General features: G+C 37.3%; 3 protein-coding genes across 6 annotated transcripts; 2 read left to right on the plus strand and 1 right to left on the minus strand.

Moving 5' to 3' along the window:
* The first annotated feature begins 256 nt into the window (after positions 1–256).
* Positions 257–9,104, plus strand: ddb2 (damage-specific DNA binding protein 2). Of its 2 annotated transcripts, none has more exons than XM_051134751.1 (11): positions 257–384; positions 492–653; positions 791–912; positions 2,161–2,352; positions 3,064–3,209; positions 5,826–5,925; positions 6,013–6,190; positions 6,277–6,422; positions 6,553–6,708; positions 8,580–8,625; positions 8,710–9,104. In XM_051134751.1, exons 2-11 carry the CDS (start codon positions 506–508, stop codon positions 8,973–8,975), a joined length of 1,500 nt encoding a protein of 499 aa, XP_050990708.1. In that variant the 5' UTR covers positions 257–384; positions 492–505; the 3' UTR covers positions 8,976–9,104. The 2 variants fall into 2 exon arrangements, with proteins under 2 accessions (XP_050990708.1, XP_050990707.1); XM_051134750.1 differs by lacking the exon at positions 3,064–3,209 and adding an exon at positions 4,807–4,973.
* LOC127180604 (protein FAM180A) lies at positions 9,083–12,410 on the minus strand. Its single transcript, XM_051134753.1, has 3 exons — positions 12,000–12,410; positions 11,543–11,622; positions 9,083–9,790 (listed from the first exon to the last, which is right to left on the minus strand). Exons 1-3 carry the CDS (start codon positions 12,073–12,075, stop codon positions 9,464–9,466), a joined length of 483 nt encoding a protein of 160 aa, XP_050990710.1. The 5' UTR covers positions 12,076–12,410; the 3' UTR covers positions 9,083–9,463.
* kbtbd4 (kelch repeat and BTB (POZ) domain containing 4) lies at positions 12,407–16,470 on the plus strand. Of its 3 annotated transcripts, none has more exons than XM_051134748.1 (5): positions 12,407–12,492; positions 12,995–13,483; positions 13,573–13,714; positions 14,371–14,477; positions 15,318–16,470. In XM_051134748.1, the coding sequence occupies exons 2-5, from the start codon at positions 13,022–13,024 to the stop codon at positions 16,176–16,178; spliced, it is 1,572 nt and encodes a 523-aa protein (XP_050990705.1). In that variant the 5' UTR covers positions 12,407–12,492; positions 12,995–13,021; the 3' UTR covers positions 16,179–16,470. The 3 variants fall into 3 exon arrangements, with proteins under 3 accessions (XP_050990705.1, XP_050990703.1, XP_050990706.1); XM_051134749.1 differs by having other exon boundaries at positions 12,432–12,492; positions 12,966–13,483; XM_051134746.1 differs by having other exon boundaries at positions 12,429–13,483.
* Positions 16,471–17,627: the final 1,157 nt, after the last annotated feature.

Here is a 17,627-nt window from a genome sequence, read left to right on the forward strand (position 1 = left end):
TTCTATAAAGGTTAAGCACCTTCCACTGACCAATTGCAATTGAGTCACTATTTTTTGTATACTACACAGCAAAGATGCGAAGATTTCTAGTGCAGTATATTTTCGTATTTTTAAAAAATGAAAACACTGAAATAAAAAATGATATAGACTACAGCCATATTTTAAAAAAAGAAAAAGCATGTGCATGATTTGCTCAAAGCAAATTAACATTTAGTGCCATCTAGTGCATACATTCTGCATTGCGCAAAACGATTACAAAACACTCGGTTTCTTACGTCACTGAATGTAGTCAAAATGCGTGTCTGTGCACGTGTATCGGTGTTGATCTTTGAGGATTTCTCGATCTGACGGTGAATGTAATGTAGAGCCGTTTTGCATTTGCAGGTAAGAAAGTGCGTGCATGATTCTAGTCGGTCGGATCGTATCTACAGTTCATTTTTATGTGTAACAGTGGTGTATTTGACATGCTTTGTTGACCTTTTTTCAATCAGAAAGTAGACTTTAAATGGCGCGAGGAAGGGCTCAGACAGATTCCTCTGCATCGAGGCAGACGAAGAAGGTCAATTCAAAGAAAAGACCGAATGAAGAAAAACCTCAAACACTCTCCAAGAAGCTAAAAGCCAAACAAGAAGGCAAGGCAGCATCAAAAGCGGGTGAGCAAAGCTATAAGTTATAAGTAATTGCACAGTATTGTTTAAATATGAAAAAAGTTTAATTTATGAATGGAAAAGAAGTGTTACAGTCAGTAATATAGCATTTTTAATGACCTAAACTGTATGTCATGTAACAGAAACCTACATACAAGCAAGTGTCAAATGGATTGGAGGTCAAAAGAAAGTGGGCCAGACAAGTATCCTTCACTACATTTACAAAAGCTCCTTGGGACAGAGCATCCATGCTCAACTGCGCCAGGTGATGACAAACACATAATGCATATATACAATTGAATTCAAAAGTTTTTTCCAGCATTTTTGTGTATTTTGAACCCTTTCCAACGATGACTATGATTTTGAGATCCATCTTTTCACATTGAGGACAGCTGAGGGACTCATGTGCAACTATTACAGAGGGTTCAAATGCTCAGTGATGCAACGTTGCATTAAAAGCCAGGGGTGTAAACTTTTGAACAGAATGAAGATTTTGGCTAAATATCATATTTTTTCATTTAGCACTGCCCTTCATAAGCTACAGAAGATACTTACATGTTTTCACTCCCTGGCTCTTAAAGAAGAATCACGAAGAATCACATATAATGTACCCCCCTTGTCATCCAAGATGTTCATGTCTTTCTTTCATAAAGAAATTATGTTTTTTGAGGAAAACATTTCAGGATTTTTCTCCATATAATGGACTGATATGGTGCCCAGATTTTGAACTTCCAAAAGGCAGTTTAAATGCGGCTTCAAACGATCCCAAATGCGGTTGTAAACTATCCCAGCCGAGGAAGAAGTGATTATTTTCATTCAATAAATACAATTTAAATACTTTTTAATCTCAAACGCTCGTCTTGCCTTTCTCTCCCTGAACTCTGTGTATTCTGGCTCAAGACAGTTAGGGTATGTCGAAAAACTTAGATTGTATTTTCTCCCTCAACTTCAAAAATTATTTCAAAATCATCCTACATCACTGCAGAGGTACCAACTCAGTGTTTGCAAAGTGAACATGCAAAGATGATCAAACACCCTTAACAAAAAAGGTAAAACAGTGATATAGGGTGATTTTGAAGTTGAGGGAGAACATGAGATGGGAGTTTTTCGACATACCCTAACTGTCATGAACCAAAAAAAAAAAAAACGGTCCAGGCAGAGTAAGACAAGATGAGTGTTTGGCATTAAAAAGCATATAAACTCTATTTTTTTTAAATGAAAATAACTGATCGTTTCACTAGATAAGACCCTTCTTTCTCGGCTGGGATCGTTTACAACCGCATTTGGGATCATTTGAAGCCACATTTAAACTGCATTTTTGAAGTTCAAAATCGGGGCACCATAGCAGTCCATTATATGGAGAAAAACATTCTTTACGACTGAAGAAAGAAAGACATGAACATCTTGGATGACAAAGGGAGTACATTTTATGTGAATCTTTGTTTTGGAAGTGGATTTCTCCTTTCATGCATCATTTTTCCAAAACTATATAACACTCTCTCTTGTGTTATAGTGTCTGCAAGAACCTTTTATACGCTCACTTGGAACCTACAAACTTCACCGCACTGCCAGCCCCTTCGATCGGAGGGTCACTTGCTTGGAATGGCATCCTACCCATCCAAGCACTGTTGCAGTGGGCTCCAAGGGTGGAGACATCATCCTGTGGGATTATGATGTGCTGAATAAGAGAACGTTCATACAGGGGGTGAGATGAAACTGAAGAATATATTGTGAAGACAAAAAGTATTTGGACATTTCATTTGTCTGCAGATGGAGCTTGTTTTGATATTTATCTAATGCAAAGTCATACATACATTTTGGTTTCAATTAAAGGGATAGTTCACCCAAAGATGAAAAATCAGTCATTATTACTCACCTGCAAGGTCAGAAAGCTCTCTCATTTCATCAAAAATATCTTAATTTGTGTTCTGGAGATGAATGAAGGTCTTACAGGTTTAGAATGACATGAGAATTTTCATTTTTGGGTGAACTATCCCTTTAAGTGTCTAAATACTTTTGGGGTTTCAGTGAAATCTAATTATTGTGAAATGTATTCTGTGTTCCTCTGCAGTGTAGTTTACTAATATAAATGGTTTACTTGCTTAAAAAAATAAATATAAATACATAAGTAGCGATTATATGTTATTAAACGTATAGGACAAAAGTATAGGACAAAATTGTCACTGGGACCCTTTCATAAGTCACATTTGTGTACAAAACTTTAGGTAACAATATGTACCATTTAGTGGTAAATAAGTTACAAAGATGTACCTTAGGTTTTGTACCTTAGGATTCTGCCCCAGTGACAGCTTTGTACCTCTGTTAAGGTAAATTTTAGGATTTGCATATATACACTAGATAACTGTAAAAGAAGCAATTTTGGCAACTGCTGAGATTTTCTCCTCTGTTCTTCCAGATGGGTCCTGGAGATGCAATAACAGGCATGAAGTTTAACCAATTCAATACCAATCAGCTGTTCATCTCATCTATTTGGGGTGCTACCACCCTTCGGGATTTCAGTGGATCGGTTATACAAGTCTTTGCCAAAACAGATTCATGGGAGTAAGCGAGATCCTTTATTAGCAGTTTGGCTATTCTTCCCTTGCTTTCAAAGAAACAGACCACACGGAGATTTACATGGAAAACCCATGAAATTAATCCACATCATTTTATAAATATTTTGGACTATGGGGGTGCCATTAGTTTGATGACGTGAAATGTTGCACTCAGTGAGCTATTGGCACTACCTGTTGCATTTTGTACCTGAAACAACCTGAAATACACAACTTGATGATGAAAAAGCTTACAGGTGGCGATGAATATAAGCGTAGGCCTAAGCCAAATGTCATACCGTCAATTTTCCCCATAAAGAGTCTAAATGGTCCTAGATATCGAGTGAAATCGTGCTGAGAAACTTCGTCAGTGGCTGTGGTGTCATGACATTGGCATGTTTACATCCTACAAGGATGGCATCTAACGTTTTTTGTCTCTGCCGTTTGTAAGCTCTTTCAGTAGCTGTGGTCTACAAAAGCCTCAAAAGCATCAGGGCTAAAGTGGAGAGAACAAAGACGCAGGTCTTTAGGAAGTTTTATTCGTCCACAGGCATCTTCCCATTCTTTTCTCCTCTTCTTATTGCCAGGAAAGCAGTGAAGACTTACATTGCTTCTCTTATTGCACTTGAAAATTACAACCAAAAGTCCCACACCACGACATTGTAGTAGTATTTTATTTTACTAACTGTGTATTTGGAGTTGTGTTGTGGTAAAAATAGCAACAGGTAGCGCCAGTAGCTCCCCAAGTGTAACCATTTCACGTCATCGAAATAATGGCACCCCCATAGTCCAAAATATGTATAAAACGATGTGAAATAACATAAGTCTTTAATGGGTTTTCTACTACAATTTTCAGTAAAAGATATCATTTACATTACATTAAGCCATACAAGTCTTAATAGCCAGGGTTTCCTTTAATATACTTTTTAACAGGTACTTTAATTTGATCTGATGCTTTTGTCCTGTTGTTGGACAGTTCATTCAGCTGAATTATAGTACAGTAGGTGTGCGTGTGCAAGTTCAACATTAATTATCAGTGTTTGATTAATTTGGCTCTTAAATATGGAGGAACTTCGCTGTGTTTGAAGTTTAACACCATTTCAGCGTTACCTAAAATTCAGTTCCATCAATAGTTAAGGTGGGCACTGCATGTATTTGTGTATATTTTGGTCTCCTGATTGGTATGAAGTTGGATAAACCCTGTGATAGATCAGAGGATGAAATCATTTGATTGTTTTTTGCAGTTAGTTATGCGCTGTGTGACAGTATGCTCATTGTGCTTTGTCATTGATTATGTTGCTTTTGATGAAACATAGTGTTTTCTTACTAATCTATTAGATTTGAGGTTATCTGAGATTAATCCATTTTGTCATTTATGTTGTCCTTCACTATTTGTGGATTTTGGTATGTTATTGGCTGTGTTGAAGAACATTGTTTGTCTTCATCTCCTTCATGTTGTTGTTTCGGGTTTAGTTGCTGTATAAGTTTGTAATCATGTTGAACCCAGTCGTCCCTGACCATTGAGTCCTCCCTTCTCATGACTGCATTTGGTTTGGCAGCTATATGTAGATCTAACAGGCTTGTATTTGTCTATTGTGTCTACACAGAAGGGGGCTGGTGATTTTATTGGGGGGATGAAGTTCTGCCCCACAGATGTGTCCAAAATCTTTGTTGCTTCTGGTGATGGCACAGTCAGCGTGCAGAGTTTTGAGGGCCTCCAAAATCAGATACTGTCTCGAACCCCAGATTGTGGCCATGACCACCATGATCTTTGGTGAGGACAGTGTTTTTGGGAATTCTTGTGAATTGCTCTGCAGTGTTGGAAAATTAAATATACTTGTTTTTGGTGGTGTTTATAACTTGCATGTTTATGTTCAGTATTCCACATTGGCTGTTCTGTAAGAACAACAGCCTTTCAGCATGCAGTGTAGATCCGATTGTTGATTTGTCTGAGATGGTTTGCCACATTTGTCTCTCAGAAAGTCTCTTTCTGCTTGTTTGATGTTAAAAGATCTCTTTAAGAATTGGTCTTTAAATTCTTTAAGTTCACTTTCAGAATAAAAATTTCCTGATAATTGTCATCCAAGATGTTCATGCCTTTCATTCTTCAGCCGAAAGGAAATTAAGGTTTTTGAGGAAAACATTCAATGATTTTCTCCATATAGTGGACTTTTATGGTGGCCAAGGTCCAAATTGCAGCTTCAGTGCAGCTTCAAAGGGCTCTACACGATCCCTGCCAAGGAAAAAGGGTCTTATCTAGTTAAACGATCTTTCATTTTCTTAAAAAAATTAAAATTTCTGTACTTTTGGGGATCATGTAGAGCCATTTGAAGCTGCATTGAAACTGCAGTTTGGACCTTTAAACCATTGGCCACAATTGAAGTCCACTATATGGAGCAAAATCCTGGAATGTTTTCCTTTAAAACCTTATTTCTTTGGGACTGAAGAAAAAAGACATAAACCTCTTGAAAGACATTGGGGAATAATAATCAGGATTTTTTTATTCTGGCAGTGAAATTCTTCTTTAAAGCCCTTCGTTTTTACTGCCATTATATTTAGTATAAATTGGATATTATGTGATGTATTTGTGTATGAAGTTTTAATGCCACAAATGTCACTCTTCCAGTTACTGGTACTGCTGTTTGGACGTGTCTGTAAGTCGTCAGATGCTTGCGACTGGAGACAATACTGGACGACTTCTTCTACTTGGCCTGGATGGACATGAGGTAAGTGAGAGAAACATCTAAACAAATTCTCATCGCCAAAATCAAGAATAAAGCTCTCTGATAATAAGTATTTTCGAAAACATTTAGATTTTCAAAGAGAAGCTGCACAAAGCCAAAGTGACCCATGCAGAATTCAACCCTCGCTGTGATTGGCTGATGGCTACGTCCTCTGTTGATTCTACCGTCAAGCTGTGGGACCTCAGAAATATTAAAGACAAAAGCAGTTATATCGCTGAACTGCCTCATGAAAAACCAGTCAATTCTGGTAAGACATTATATGAGCAGTAAAGTGAGTCTTTTAACTATACAATACAAATTCATTGAAATTAATGTTTTGTTTTTTTGTTTCAGCATACTTTAATCCAACAGACAGCACCAAGCTCCTTACTACAGACCAGAGGAACCAGATCCGGGTTTATTGTTCATACGACTGGTCTAAACCTTATCAAATAATTATTCATCCTCATCGACAGTTCCAGCACTTGACACCCATCAAGGTAAGAGTTCCTTTTTCCCCTAAACTGCAAGTTTTACTTGCTTTGCGTCTTTCATGTTCCATGTTATCACGTTTACAGGGCTCTCAGAGATCTGTCATAGAGTTTAGTTTTGTTCATTTTTTTCTTTTAGGCAACATGGCATCCCATGTATGACCTCATCGTGGCTGGCCGTTATCCAGATGATCAAGTATTGGTCAATGACAAGAGAACCATTGACATTTATGATGCCAACAATGGTAGCCTTGTGCATCAACTGAGAGACCCCAATGCTGCTGGTATCATATCTGTAAGAATGTGTTTTTTTCTTTTAAATATTAAATAAATTCCTTTTAAGGATTCCTTAAAATGTTACACTTTCCAAATCAGCATATTATAACGTTTACAGAAGGATCATGTAGCACTGAAGACTGGAGTAATGACTGCTGAAAATGTAGCTTTGCCATCACAATAATAAATTACATTTTAAAATGTTAAAATAGAAAACACATGTTGTCAAAATGTAAAAATATTTCACAATATTAATGTTAAGATACTTGTTTTTGAATGGTAACATGTTCAGTCATGGCCAAAAATATAGCACCCTTGCAATTCTGTCAGAAAATGCAACCCTTCTCTTGAAAAATTGTTGCAGTTGCAAATGTTTTGGTACTCGCGTGTTTTTTTTTGTTTTTTTTTTGCATTGGAACAACACAAAAAAACAGAGAAGAAATGTCAAATCTGTTGCAATTCCACACAGAACCCAAAAAAAAAATGCACTGGAAAAAATTATTGGCAGCCTAAACTTAATATCTGGTAGCATCCCCTTTGGAAAAATAACTGAAATCAATCGCTTCCTGTAACCATGAATGAGTTTCATACACCTCTCTACTGGAATTTTGGACCACTCTTCTTTTGCAAACTATAGGATTCAGATCTGGACTCATTGCTGGCCATTTCAGAACTCTCCCGCACTTTGTTTGTAACCATTTCTGAGTGCTTTTTGAAGTTTCGGGTCATTGTCCTGCTGGAAGACACATGACCTCTGGTGGAGTCGCAGCTTCCTGACACTGGCCACTAGGTTGCGCCCCCAAATTCTTTGGTAACCATCAGATTTCATGATGCCGTTCACACAGTCAAGGCATTTATTGCCAGAAGCAGCAAAACAATCCCAAAACATCTTTGAACCTCCACCATGTTTGACTGTAGAGACTGTGTTCTTTTCCTTAAAGGCCTCATTTCTTTTTCTGTAAACAGTGCCATGATGTCCTTTACCAAAAAGCTCTACTTTTGTCTCATCTGTCCACAGAACAATCTCCCAGAAGGATTGTGGTTTTGTCACCATATGTTTTCGCAAACTCCAGTCTTGCTTTTTTATGCCTTTGTGTCAGCGGTGGTGTCCTCCTGGGTCTCCTACCATAGCGTCCGTTATAAATATGGTGACTGATAGTGCGAGCTGACACTGTTGTACCCTGTGTCTGCAGATCAGCTTGAATTTGTTTGGAAGTTAATTAGGGTTCTTTATCCACCATTCGATCAATCCTTCGTTGTAATTTTTCATCGTCCAGGGAGGTTAGCTACAGTGCAATGGGCTATAAAACTCTTAATGATATAGCACACAGTGGACACAGGAACATTAAGATCTCTGGAGATGGACTTGTAGCCTTGAGACTGTCCATGTTTTTCCACAGTTTTTTCTCTCAAATCCACAGATAACTCTTTACACTTCTTTCTTTTCTCCATGCTCAGTGTGACACACAACACGAAGGTTGAGTCAACTTTTCTCCATTTTAACTAGTTGCAAGTGTGATTACTATATTGCCCACACCTGTTACTTGCCACAGGTGTGTCTAAATACAAATTACAGGAGCATCAAATGCTTGAAAAGCAATTATTTTAAGTTTGACAAGGTGACAATAATTTTGTCCAGTCTATTTTTGAGTTCTGTGTGAAATTATATCAAGTTTGACTTTTCTTCTCTGTTTGTGTTGTTGCAGTGCAAACAAAAACAATAAGCAAGTGAATACCAAAACATCTGAAATTGGAACAATTTTTTGAGAGAAGTGTTGCCTTTTCTGGCAGAATTGCAAGGGTGCCGATATTTTTGGCCATGACTGTATGTATGTATAACTGTAAATATCTCTAAATATCCTATAATATCCCATGTTTGTTTTGTTTCAGCTCAACAAGTTCAGTCCGGCTGGAGATGTGCTGGCTTCTGGAATGGGTACAGTATAATATACTGTTTAACAATCAATCAGGAGTGATAGATGATTTAATTAATTTAAAAGGTTGTCCACTTTAATTGCAGGCTATAACATTTTAATATGGAACGGAGAGAACACACTGAACGGCGTCAATCGGAAACAGACAACAGAGAGAGTGGAGGACAGTGAAGGCAGACCTGGAACCTCCAGATCCCAGCGTAGCACTCAGCAGCGTACAAACAGAGACAGAAGAGCAGCTGCTGACGATGCCAAGCTCAAGAAAAAGCTGGCATCACTGTCATCAACAGAGACCAAGTCAAAGACCAAGAGCAAGACAGAAAGCAAGACATCAAAAGCAAAGAAAAAGTGAGAAGGAATACACTGAGCTTTAAAACTAGATACTTCTGATCTCAGGCTCATGTCAGTATAAAAATTCTAGAACACAAAAATTCAAATAAGGACTTTTGTTATCTTTTATAGGGCCTAAAATATGTATATTCTGTTCAAAATAAACTTTTGTACTTTTTTACAATACAAACTTCATGTTATGCGTCTTTATTAGGGTAATAAAAGGGTCATATTCTTTACAAATTGTGCTTTGAGTCATATAAACCAGGTACAAATAATCAGAATGTTACTTAATTCACCCAATCAGCACGAGGAGGCCTATATATGTAGCCGAGTTTCCACTCCAACTCCTCACTTTCAACTTTTCCTATCCCAGCCTAGGATACGGGGAAGTACTCTGGGTTTGGGCCAAATTCCGAGCTCAAAGCCATTCCCTCGTTAAATATGCACACTCTTTATCTGATTTTCTGTATGCGTGACCTTCTAAATCACTGGTATGTTTATTGTTGGTTAATACCTGCGTAGCTGAACGAAAGTAACATTTGCAAAACGACCGAGAATATCTATCCAGGCTTGCTGCTCTGACTCCAGCCTCTGGTTTCGTGCCTGGTAGGCTGAATAGATAGTCCCGAGGAGGAGGGTCTCAAAACGGGCCTGAGCGAAAGAGTTGTCTTGCTCTTCCAGCATAGCCAGTAACTTTTCCATTGCAGGCACAGTTTTTGGGATACTGTCGTTTATGAGAGATAAGAAAACTCGCCCTTGTCGCATAGATGCCATTTCTTGATCCAGCATGACAACGTTATTGTCGGCATCAATCTCCAGTCCTCTCCATAAGAACTATGATTTAAAAAAAAACAAAAAATGTGAGCAGATATGTATGCTATGGAGCCCATTATGGGGTGTGGTGATGGGAAAAAATGAGCTGTGGTTTGCTCAAATGTGCCTTCACCCACAATAGCACTTAAATGTAGTTTTGCTGCTTGATATTGCAAATTGGTCTGTTTTACCATGTTACTTTAATGTGTTCTCTTAATTTTGAGCACACTAGTTTGTAGTGCAAACAGTTTTACCATTTACTGCACATTGTTATGCTTCTCATTATTACCCTATAGTGGATAATCTCATTTTTTTCCATCAACATGTGAACTTAAAAGCTTAATAGAGTTGTTTCTTTAGTGTTAGTCTATATTTGTAGCTACATCATATGATTCAGTGTTATAAAAACTGCATGTATAATACTTATAGACCAGTTAGAAATGTTTTTTAAATATTTTAGATGAAATGTAGAATAAATTTCTGATTAACATGTAATATAAATCCATGAAGGCTATTAAGCTTTATATTAAAAATGGTCATAAACAAGCATTAAGAGAAATGTTATTATTCCAGTGACACACTGACATAGTGTAACCTATTTTTTAACTGATCTTTGAAATAAATCAATGTTTTCACTACAACAGTGAATACAATTAAATGTACATTAATATATGGGTCATTCTACAGAACTGGTGCAAAATGCTGTCCCACAACCAGAAAAAAAAATTCAAAAAGCCTTTAAGAATTCAAATGTTAGACATTTACTAAGATCCTTCTATTATCTGTAGAAACCCACAATAATATTTAAAATATCAGTAGGTTTTACCCTAACCCCTAAATTTCAACTTATGAAAACAATATTGAAATGTGTATTTTATTTCACTGTTGTTCTTAAACATTTTTTTTTTCTATATTTTCTTTGTAAATCATGAAACTATGTAAAAAAAAATGTGTCCCACATTTTTAATGTTACTACAGAAACAATGTATGTTTTATTCCATTGGCTAAGCTACACCCCTACATTTATGATCAGGAAATATTCCTGTGTCCCCCTTTCTCATAGCTAAGGTCCCATAGCAGATAGGTCCCATCATTTTGAGGTATGAAGTCTGAAAATCTGTGTGTTCCTTTAAGGAACATCAGTACCAAACAACTTTTTTCTGCAATTAAGGTTTTTTTTTGGAGTTACTCCATAACATTTATGTCACTACCTAAACATTTTATCAAGTTTCAGCAGTGACATCCTTGTTTTTTTGTGTGTGTGTGTGTGTTATTCCCTAAAATTGTCACTACCAAAACATGTCATCATTGTTTCAGTAGTGACAAAAGGGAACACATAATCCTTTATTTGAGGAAAATAAACAAAACTTAGTACAGTTATGCAAATTTGTAATATTTTATTATATTTTAGTATGTGAGTTAAAATCCTGTTATCTGATGTGGTTGCTACCAATATACATTACTGTCACTACCAAAAATGTGCAGTCACAAATGAAACATGGGATGTTTTGTCAAAAATAAAGTATACTGAATTATCAACTAAGATGTTATGATAGTGTTTGGTTCAATGTATAGTCAAACTATTTAATCCCTAACTTTGAAATAAGTATGATCAACCTTTTGCCTTTTACAAAGAAACTTGGATTCAAAATACAACAAATCTCATAAATCACACTGTCTGACTTTGAACCAGTTTTGTATAATGGCCCATATCGTAAAATAAATTGTGGCTTATACTGCTTTGTGAAATGTATTGTGGCTAAACATTCTTACCTCAAACATCAGGTTTGCATCATTTACAGATTTGATAAAACCTTGATGTGCCATTCCTCCGTGGAGAACCGCAGAAACATCTGCACCACAGCACATAAAGACTTATGAGTAACATGAAAAGCATTAATCTTGGGCTTTGCAAGACTTTTTGTTAGTCAGTGCTATGTGAGCAATGCCATGATAAACTGAGTATGAATAATCCAAAACGAAAGTTTTAAGCATTAGATTTAAAAAAGAAAAATATGAGTGTGACGTCACGATTGGCAGAAATCATGTCCAACATGCCAGAGAAGTTCCAGTGCCACAGTCCCAATAGCACTGGAAAAGCTAACTATTATGGTCATAAGAACAAGTCTGCACATATGATTACAATCTATTAAAAGTGTATAACAACAAATATGTAAATATTTAGGTAGAAGAACTGAACATATCGTCTGGTTGAGTTCAAATGTTTTACCTGAGGTATTCCAGGGCTCCCTGAAGCCAGTAAGGCACAGGACAACACATACCACTTTGATCCGAGTCAGCAACATTGCCACAAAAATAAAACTTAACTTGATTCAAACAGCTCTCAGTCCGTTTTAGCCCCATAAAACGGGATTCCCGAGTTAGATAACTTTAGTTTTTGGTGCGTCGCATTTTTCCACCTGCGGAAAAAGTCATTTTGAGCCAAACTGGGAGAGAAAAAAATGCGCCTAATGTTAAAAGAGATGGTGACTTGTATCTATTTCCTTTTTATTGTAAACAATTTTAAGACGATTTTGTATAATACAGCTTAATGAAAAGCTAAGTTAGAATGTGTTTAAAAATATATATACGTATATATATTTTTCGATATGACAAGCCTCCAACACACGGGCGCAGCAGAGAGTCACGTAAACGCGCGGTGACGTCAATACGAAGAATGTGCTGTTTACTTCCTGAGGCTCACTTTCACAAGCAGTCTTCTGGTATGGCAAAGATTTAACACATGCTAACATTTATAAATTATAACGCGCATGTGCTGTCTACAGTTTTACATCTCACACCTTGTTTTCTCGATTGTGGACTCATTAGGATGGTGAAAGTTAAACAGATCTTAATCTAAATGGCTTAAGTTAGCATTAGCGACATAGCTGGCCAGTTTACCATAGATGGACATAATTTGACTGAGCGAAGTGCTCAGTCAAATTAGCGCTGATTTAAAAAACAAGTCGGACAGTTCAGGTGAAACCGTATAAATGCAAATCACTTATAACGTTAAATATCTTAATAAACTGTATGAAGTATTTTTAGTGTGTAGATAGCAAGCTGCAGTTTTCTTCATAAAGAATTTTGCATGTGGCTTCACATCAATCTGCCAGCGGTTTTAGAGCCTAACATTAAATTAAATCCCAGCCTGCCAGTCACTAATTAAAACTACATTAATGCATTCATCTGACAGACAACTGACCCAGTAAGTCATTCATCTAGTATTCAGGTGAAGCTGCTTTAGGCGCCATGGAGTCCAGTGAAGACGGGGGTTACAGTGTTGGAGGTCCATCAGGGGATGAAAACTACTTCCAAGGTTACACCTTCACCGATCGCTCCCATTCAAGCCGTGTTGTAAAGAGCATCATGGACTTGTGTCTGGAGGATGGTTTGTTTGCAGACGTCACCATCATGGTGGACAGCAAAGAGTTCCAGCTTCACCGGCTTGTGCTCTCGGCACAAAGCAGCTTCTTCAGGTCCATGTTCACCTCTAACCTTAGAGAAGCTTTTGATCGTAATATTGAGCTGAAGGATGTCAGTGCGCCAGTCTTCCAGTCACTGGTGGACTACATCTACCATGGGACGATCAAGCTGAGGGTTGAAGATCTGCAGGATACTTATGAGATGGCAGATATGTATCAGCTCACTGCCCTGTTTGAGGAGTGCTCTCGCTTTCTGTCTCGAACTGTGGATGTCAAGAACTGCCTCCAGGTGAAACCTTTGATTTTATTATACCCAAAAAATGCTTTGATAAAGGTCAGCTGAATCGGTAGATAACTGTTGACTACTTTTTATTTCAGGTCATGTGGTTGGCGGACAGACACAGCGACCAGGAGTTGTATACGGCTGCCAAGCACTGTGCGAAGATTCACCTGGTTCAGCTTAACCAGACAGAGGAGTTCCTGAACTTACCATTATGCCTTCTCATGGATATCATTAAAGGTGAATGGCGTTAAAGAATTAGTTCACCAAAAAATGAAAATTCTGTCATTAATTACTCACTCTCATGTTATTCCAAACCCACAAGACCATTCATTTGTTCATTTTCAGAACACAAATTAGAATATTTTTGATGAAATCCAAGAGCTTTCTGACCCTGTATAGACGGCAACGCAACTGACGTTCAAGGCCCAGAAAGGTAGTAAGGACATCGTTAAAATAATCAATGTGAGATCAGTGGTTCAAATGTAATTTTTATTAATTTTATGTCAAAGACTGACATGGAAGTGAAAAAATTGTTAAATAAAGTCATTATTTTTGTTCTCTTTGAGCACAGAAAGTATTCTTATAGCTTCATAAAATTAAGGTTGAACCACTGATATCACATGGCCCATTTTAATGATGTCCTTAATAGCTTTCTGGGCCTTGAACATGTGAGTTGTGTTGCTTTCTATGCAAGGTCCAAAAGCTCTGGGATTTCATCAAAAATATCTTGATTTGTGTTTGGAAGATGAATGAAGATCTTACAGATTTGGAATGAGTAATTAATGACAGAATCTCTTTAACAGCAAATTGGTTTTGGTTTAGACTGGAAATTGTGATCAGAAAGAGTAAGAGATTGTGTTAACTTGTGTCTGAAATTTTATCTGCTTTTTTAGATGGTGTGCCAACCTCACAAAATCCAACTTCAGCTATTGAATCTTGGATTAATCACAACAAAGTCGAACGAGAGGAGTATTCTGATATGCTTTTAGACAGCCTAAAGGTTAGTGATTGATCAAATGGACATTTTTACAGTATTTTAAGCAGTAGTTTAGCTTTAATACTGTATTGATATTCTGTATTCTGTAGATAAAAAAATATTTAGGGTTCAGATGTTTAATTTAATTTAATTACATTACAACCTACAACTGCTGGCCCATTAAGGCCTGTAGTTAAGATTTCTACTTGGCCTCCCTACACTTTCACTGGCCCAAAAAAAAAAAAAGAAAGAAAGAAAAAAAAAAAGAAAAAGATTCTATTATATCTACATATAATTGTAAATGTATAGTATTTGCATTTTTAATAAATATTTTTTTTTAAATAATGTATAATATTTTGATTTTGATTTCCTAACATCATTTTTTCATAAATTGTTAATATTTCTCAAAACCTCCATAATATACCACCTATGTTAACCTGCTATATCATTTTACATAGCATTTTACAAAGTTATTACATAGCATAACTTTGAAGAAGACATTGGATGCCTATTTTCCACAAGTTGGCATAATTCTTTAGCGTTTTCATGAAATGTCTGCAACATACTTTGGTTAAAATTCTTCAATGTTTGTATAAAACACTCTTTTTACCTTGTCAAAAACAGCTCTGTTCACAGTTTCATTGCATGTCTCTTTAAATGATAATGAGCTACTGCTCACCCCACCCCTCTCTTCCGTTTTTTGGTGTATTTGGTGGCGCGTTTACACCCAACTACAAAAAAACCTGCATTGCTTATGATTTTGCATGCCATGTCCCCTATAATATGTCAACAAGCAGAATGCACAACCATTGTTTATTAGTATTGCATTGTTTGCATGCTCATTGTTGCTTTGTTGCCTTTTAGGAGATTGGTGAAAAAGTACACATATACTTAATTGGGAAGGAAGACACGCGCACACACTCATTGGCGGTGTCTCTTCATTGTGACGAGGACGACGCCATCAGCGTAAGCGGACAGAACAGCTTGTGTCATCAGATCACAGCTGCCTGCAAGCATGGAGCTGATCTCTATGTTGTAGGGGGCTCCATACCGCGACGCATGTGGAAATGCAACATGCACACTATGGACTGGGAGCGCTGCGCCCCTCTGCCTCGGGACCGTCTGCACCACACGTTAGTGTCTGTGTCCACAGAGGATGCCATATACTCATTGGGAGGCAAGACTCTCCAAGACACTCTCTCCAATGCAGTCATTTACTACACAGTGCAGGACAACATATGGAAAGAGACCACTCAGCTAGACACAGCTGTGTCAGGTGCAGCCGGAGTCAATTTGGGAGGCACTATTTACCTTCTGGGTGGGGAGGAAAATGACATGGACTTCTTTACCAAACCGTCTCGCCTTATCCAGTGCTTCGACACGGCCACACAAAGGTGTCAGACCAAGCCCTACATGCTGCCTTTTGCTGGATGCATGCATGCCACTGCCCATAAGGACCTTATTTTTGTGGTGGCAGAGGGTGACTCTCTGGTGTGCTATAACCCACTGCTGGACAGCTTCACTCGGCTGCGCTTTCCTGAAGTGTGGAGCTGCGTGCCATCTCTATGGAAAGTGGCCAGCTGCAATGGATGCATTTATGTTTTTAGAGACAAATGCAAGAAAGGTGACGCAAACACTTTGAAGTTGAATCCTGCCACGTCAGTCGTCTCAGTAATTAAGGGAATCAAAATCCTCCTCACAAACTGGCAGTTTGTTTTGGCCTGAGATGTTCTACGTAATGCATGGGACCATGATAAATGTACTATGGTGATATCAGTTATGGTTTGTGATATTGATTTAATACACAGCGGTCATGTAGAAGTTGTTACTGTGGTACAGTGGTACAAGCTTTATAATGTCACGTGAAGTATTACACAGTAGGACACGGTAAAGTGTTAATGAAGGCCAAATGTAATTTGTGATGTTTGTCATTTGAAGCTTTGATGAAACCTTCCAACATGCAGTTCATTAGGATTTCAAAAGAAATTTATATTTGAGTTTCTTTTTAAACTGTTAACATTCCATAACATGTATCTTTAATCTAAATCCACAAGAATTAATCTGTACACAGCACTTATTGAATTAGCAGAATACATGTACAATGTATACAGTTGTGAACTGGATATAGTAACTACCTTCTATTGAGTGATAATGTGCAATTTATGGTGTCTTTCAAATGTCTGCCAATGTAAGATAACCAATGCAAAATATCCTCAAGACAGCTGACAAAAATATTTTAGTACAATTTCAAGGGCCATTTAAGTAACATTCATAATGAAAGTTTGCAACAAGTATGCTCATATTGCAACTTGTTTATATTCCTTATTGTTATTTCTTCATTGTCACCTTTAATCTCAGTTTCTTAGAGGTTTACAACTGGACGGGAACTTCATACCACCTCGAGCTGGTTTGAAATTTGTATGCTACAACTGTTTACATTTTACTTCATCATGCAGTATATGAAGAAGCAGTCCATTTTTATGTCAGCCAGAGACACTTATTTTTGTGGCTGGTTCAGAATATTGATAGATATGAGGATTTGGCTTTTGAAGTCGTGGACATTTTTTAAAATAAATGTCTGTGTTCTACTCTGTACTTTCGGTCAACGTTTTTCTTGAATTAAAAGCTAAAACTAAGTTATGTATTTCATGTTTTCCCCTTTGCCTAGCAGTTACAATAATATCACCCTCACCTTCTTGTAATTCCGAATTTATATGACTGTCTTTCTTCCGCAGAAGGCAAGTTAAAGAAGTCCACTTCCAGAACAACAATTCACAAATAATTTCCTCACCCCCTTGTCATCCAAGATGTTCATGTCTTTCTGTCTTCAGTCGTGAAGAAATTAAGATTTTTGAGGAAAGCATTTCAGGATTTTTCTCCATATAATGGACTTCATTGGTGCCCCACATTTTGAACTTCCAAAATGTTTTTTAAATGCACATTCAAAGGGCTCTAAATGATCCCAGCTGAGGGAAAAGGGTCTTATCTAGCGAAACTATCAGTCATTTTTTTCACAAAATAAAAATTTGTATACTTTTTAAGCACAAAAGCTTGTGTAGCACAGGCTCTGGGATGCGCGTTCACGACAAAACACATTGAAAGGTCACGCGGAATGTAGGCAGAACTATAGACCCAGTGTTTACAAAGTGAACGCGCAAAGGCTAAGAAAGTGCA

Source organism: Labeo rohita, chromosome 18, assembly GCF_022985175.1.
Source record: "Labeo rohita strain BAU-BD-2019 chromosome 18, IGBB_LRoh.1.0, whole genome shotgun sequence".
Classification (NCBI taxonomy): Eukaryota; Metazoa; Chordata; class Actinopteri; order Cypriniformes; family Cyprinidae; genus Labeo; species Labeo rohita.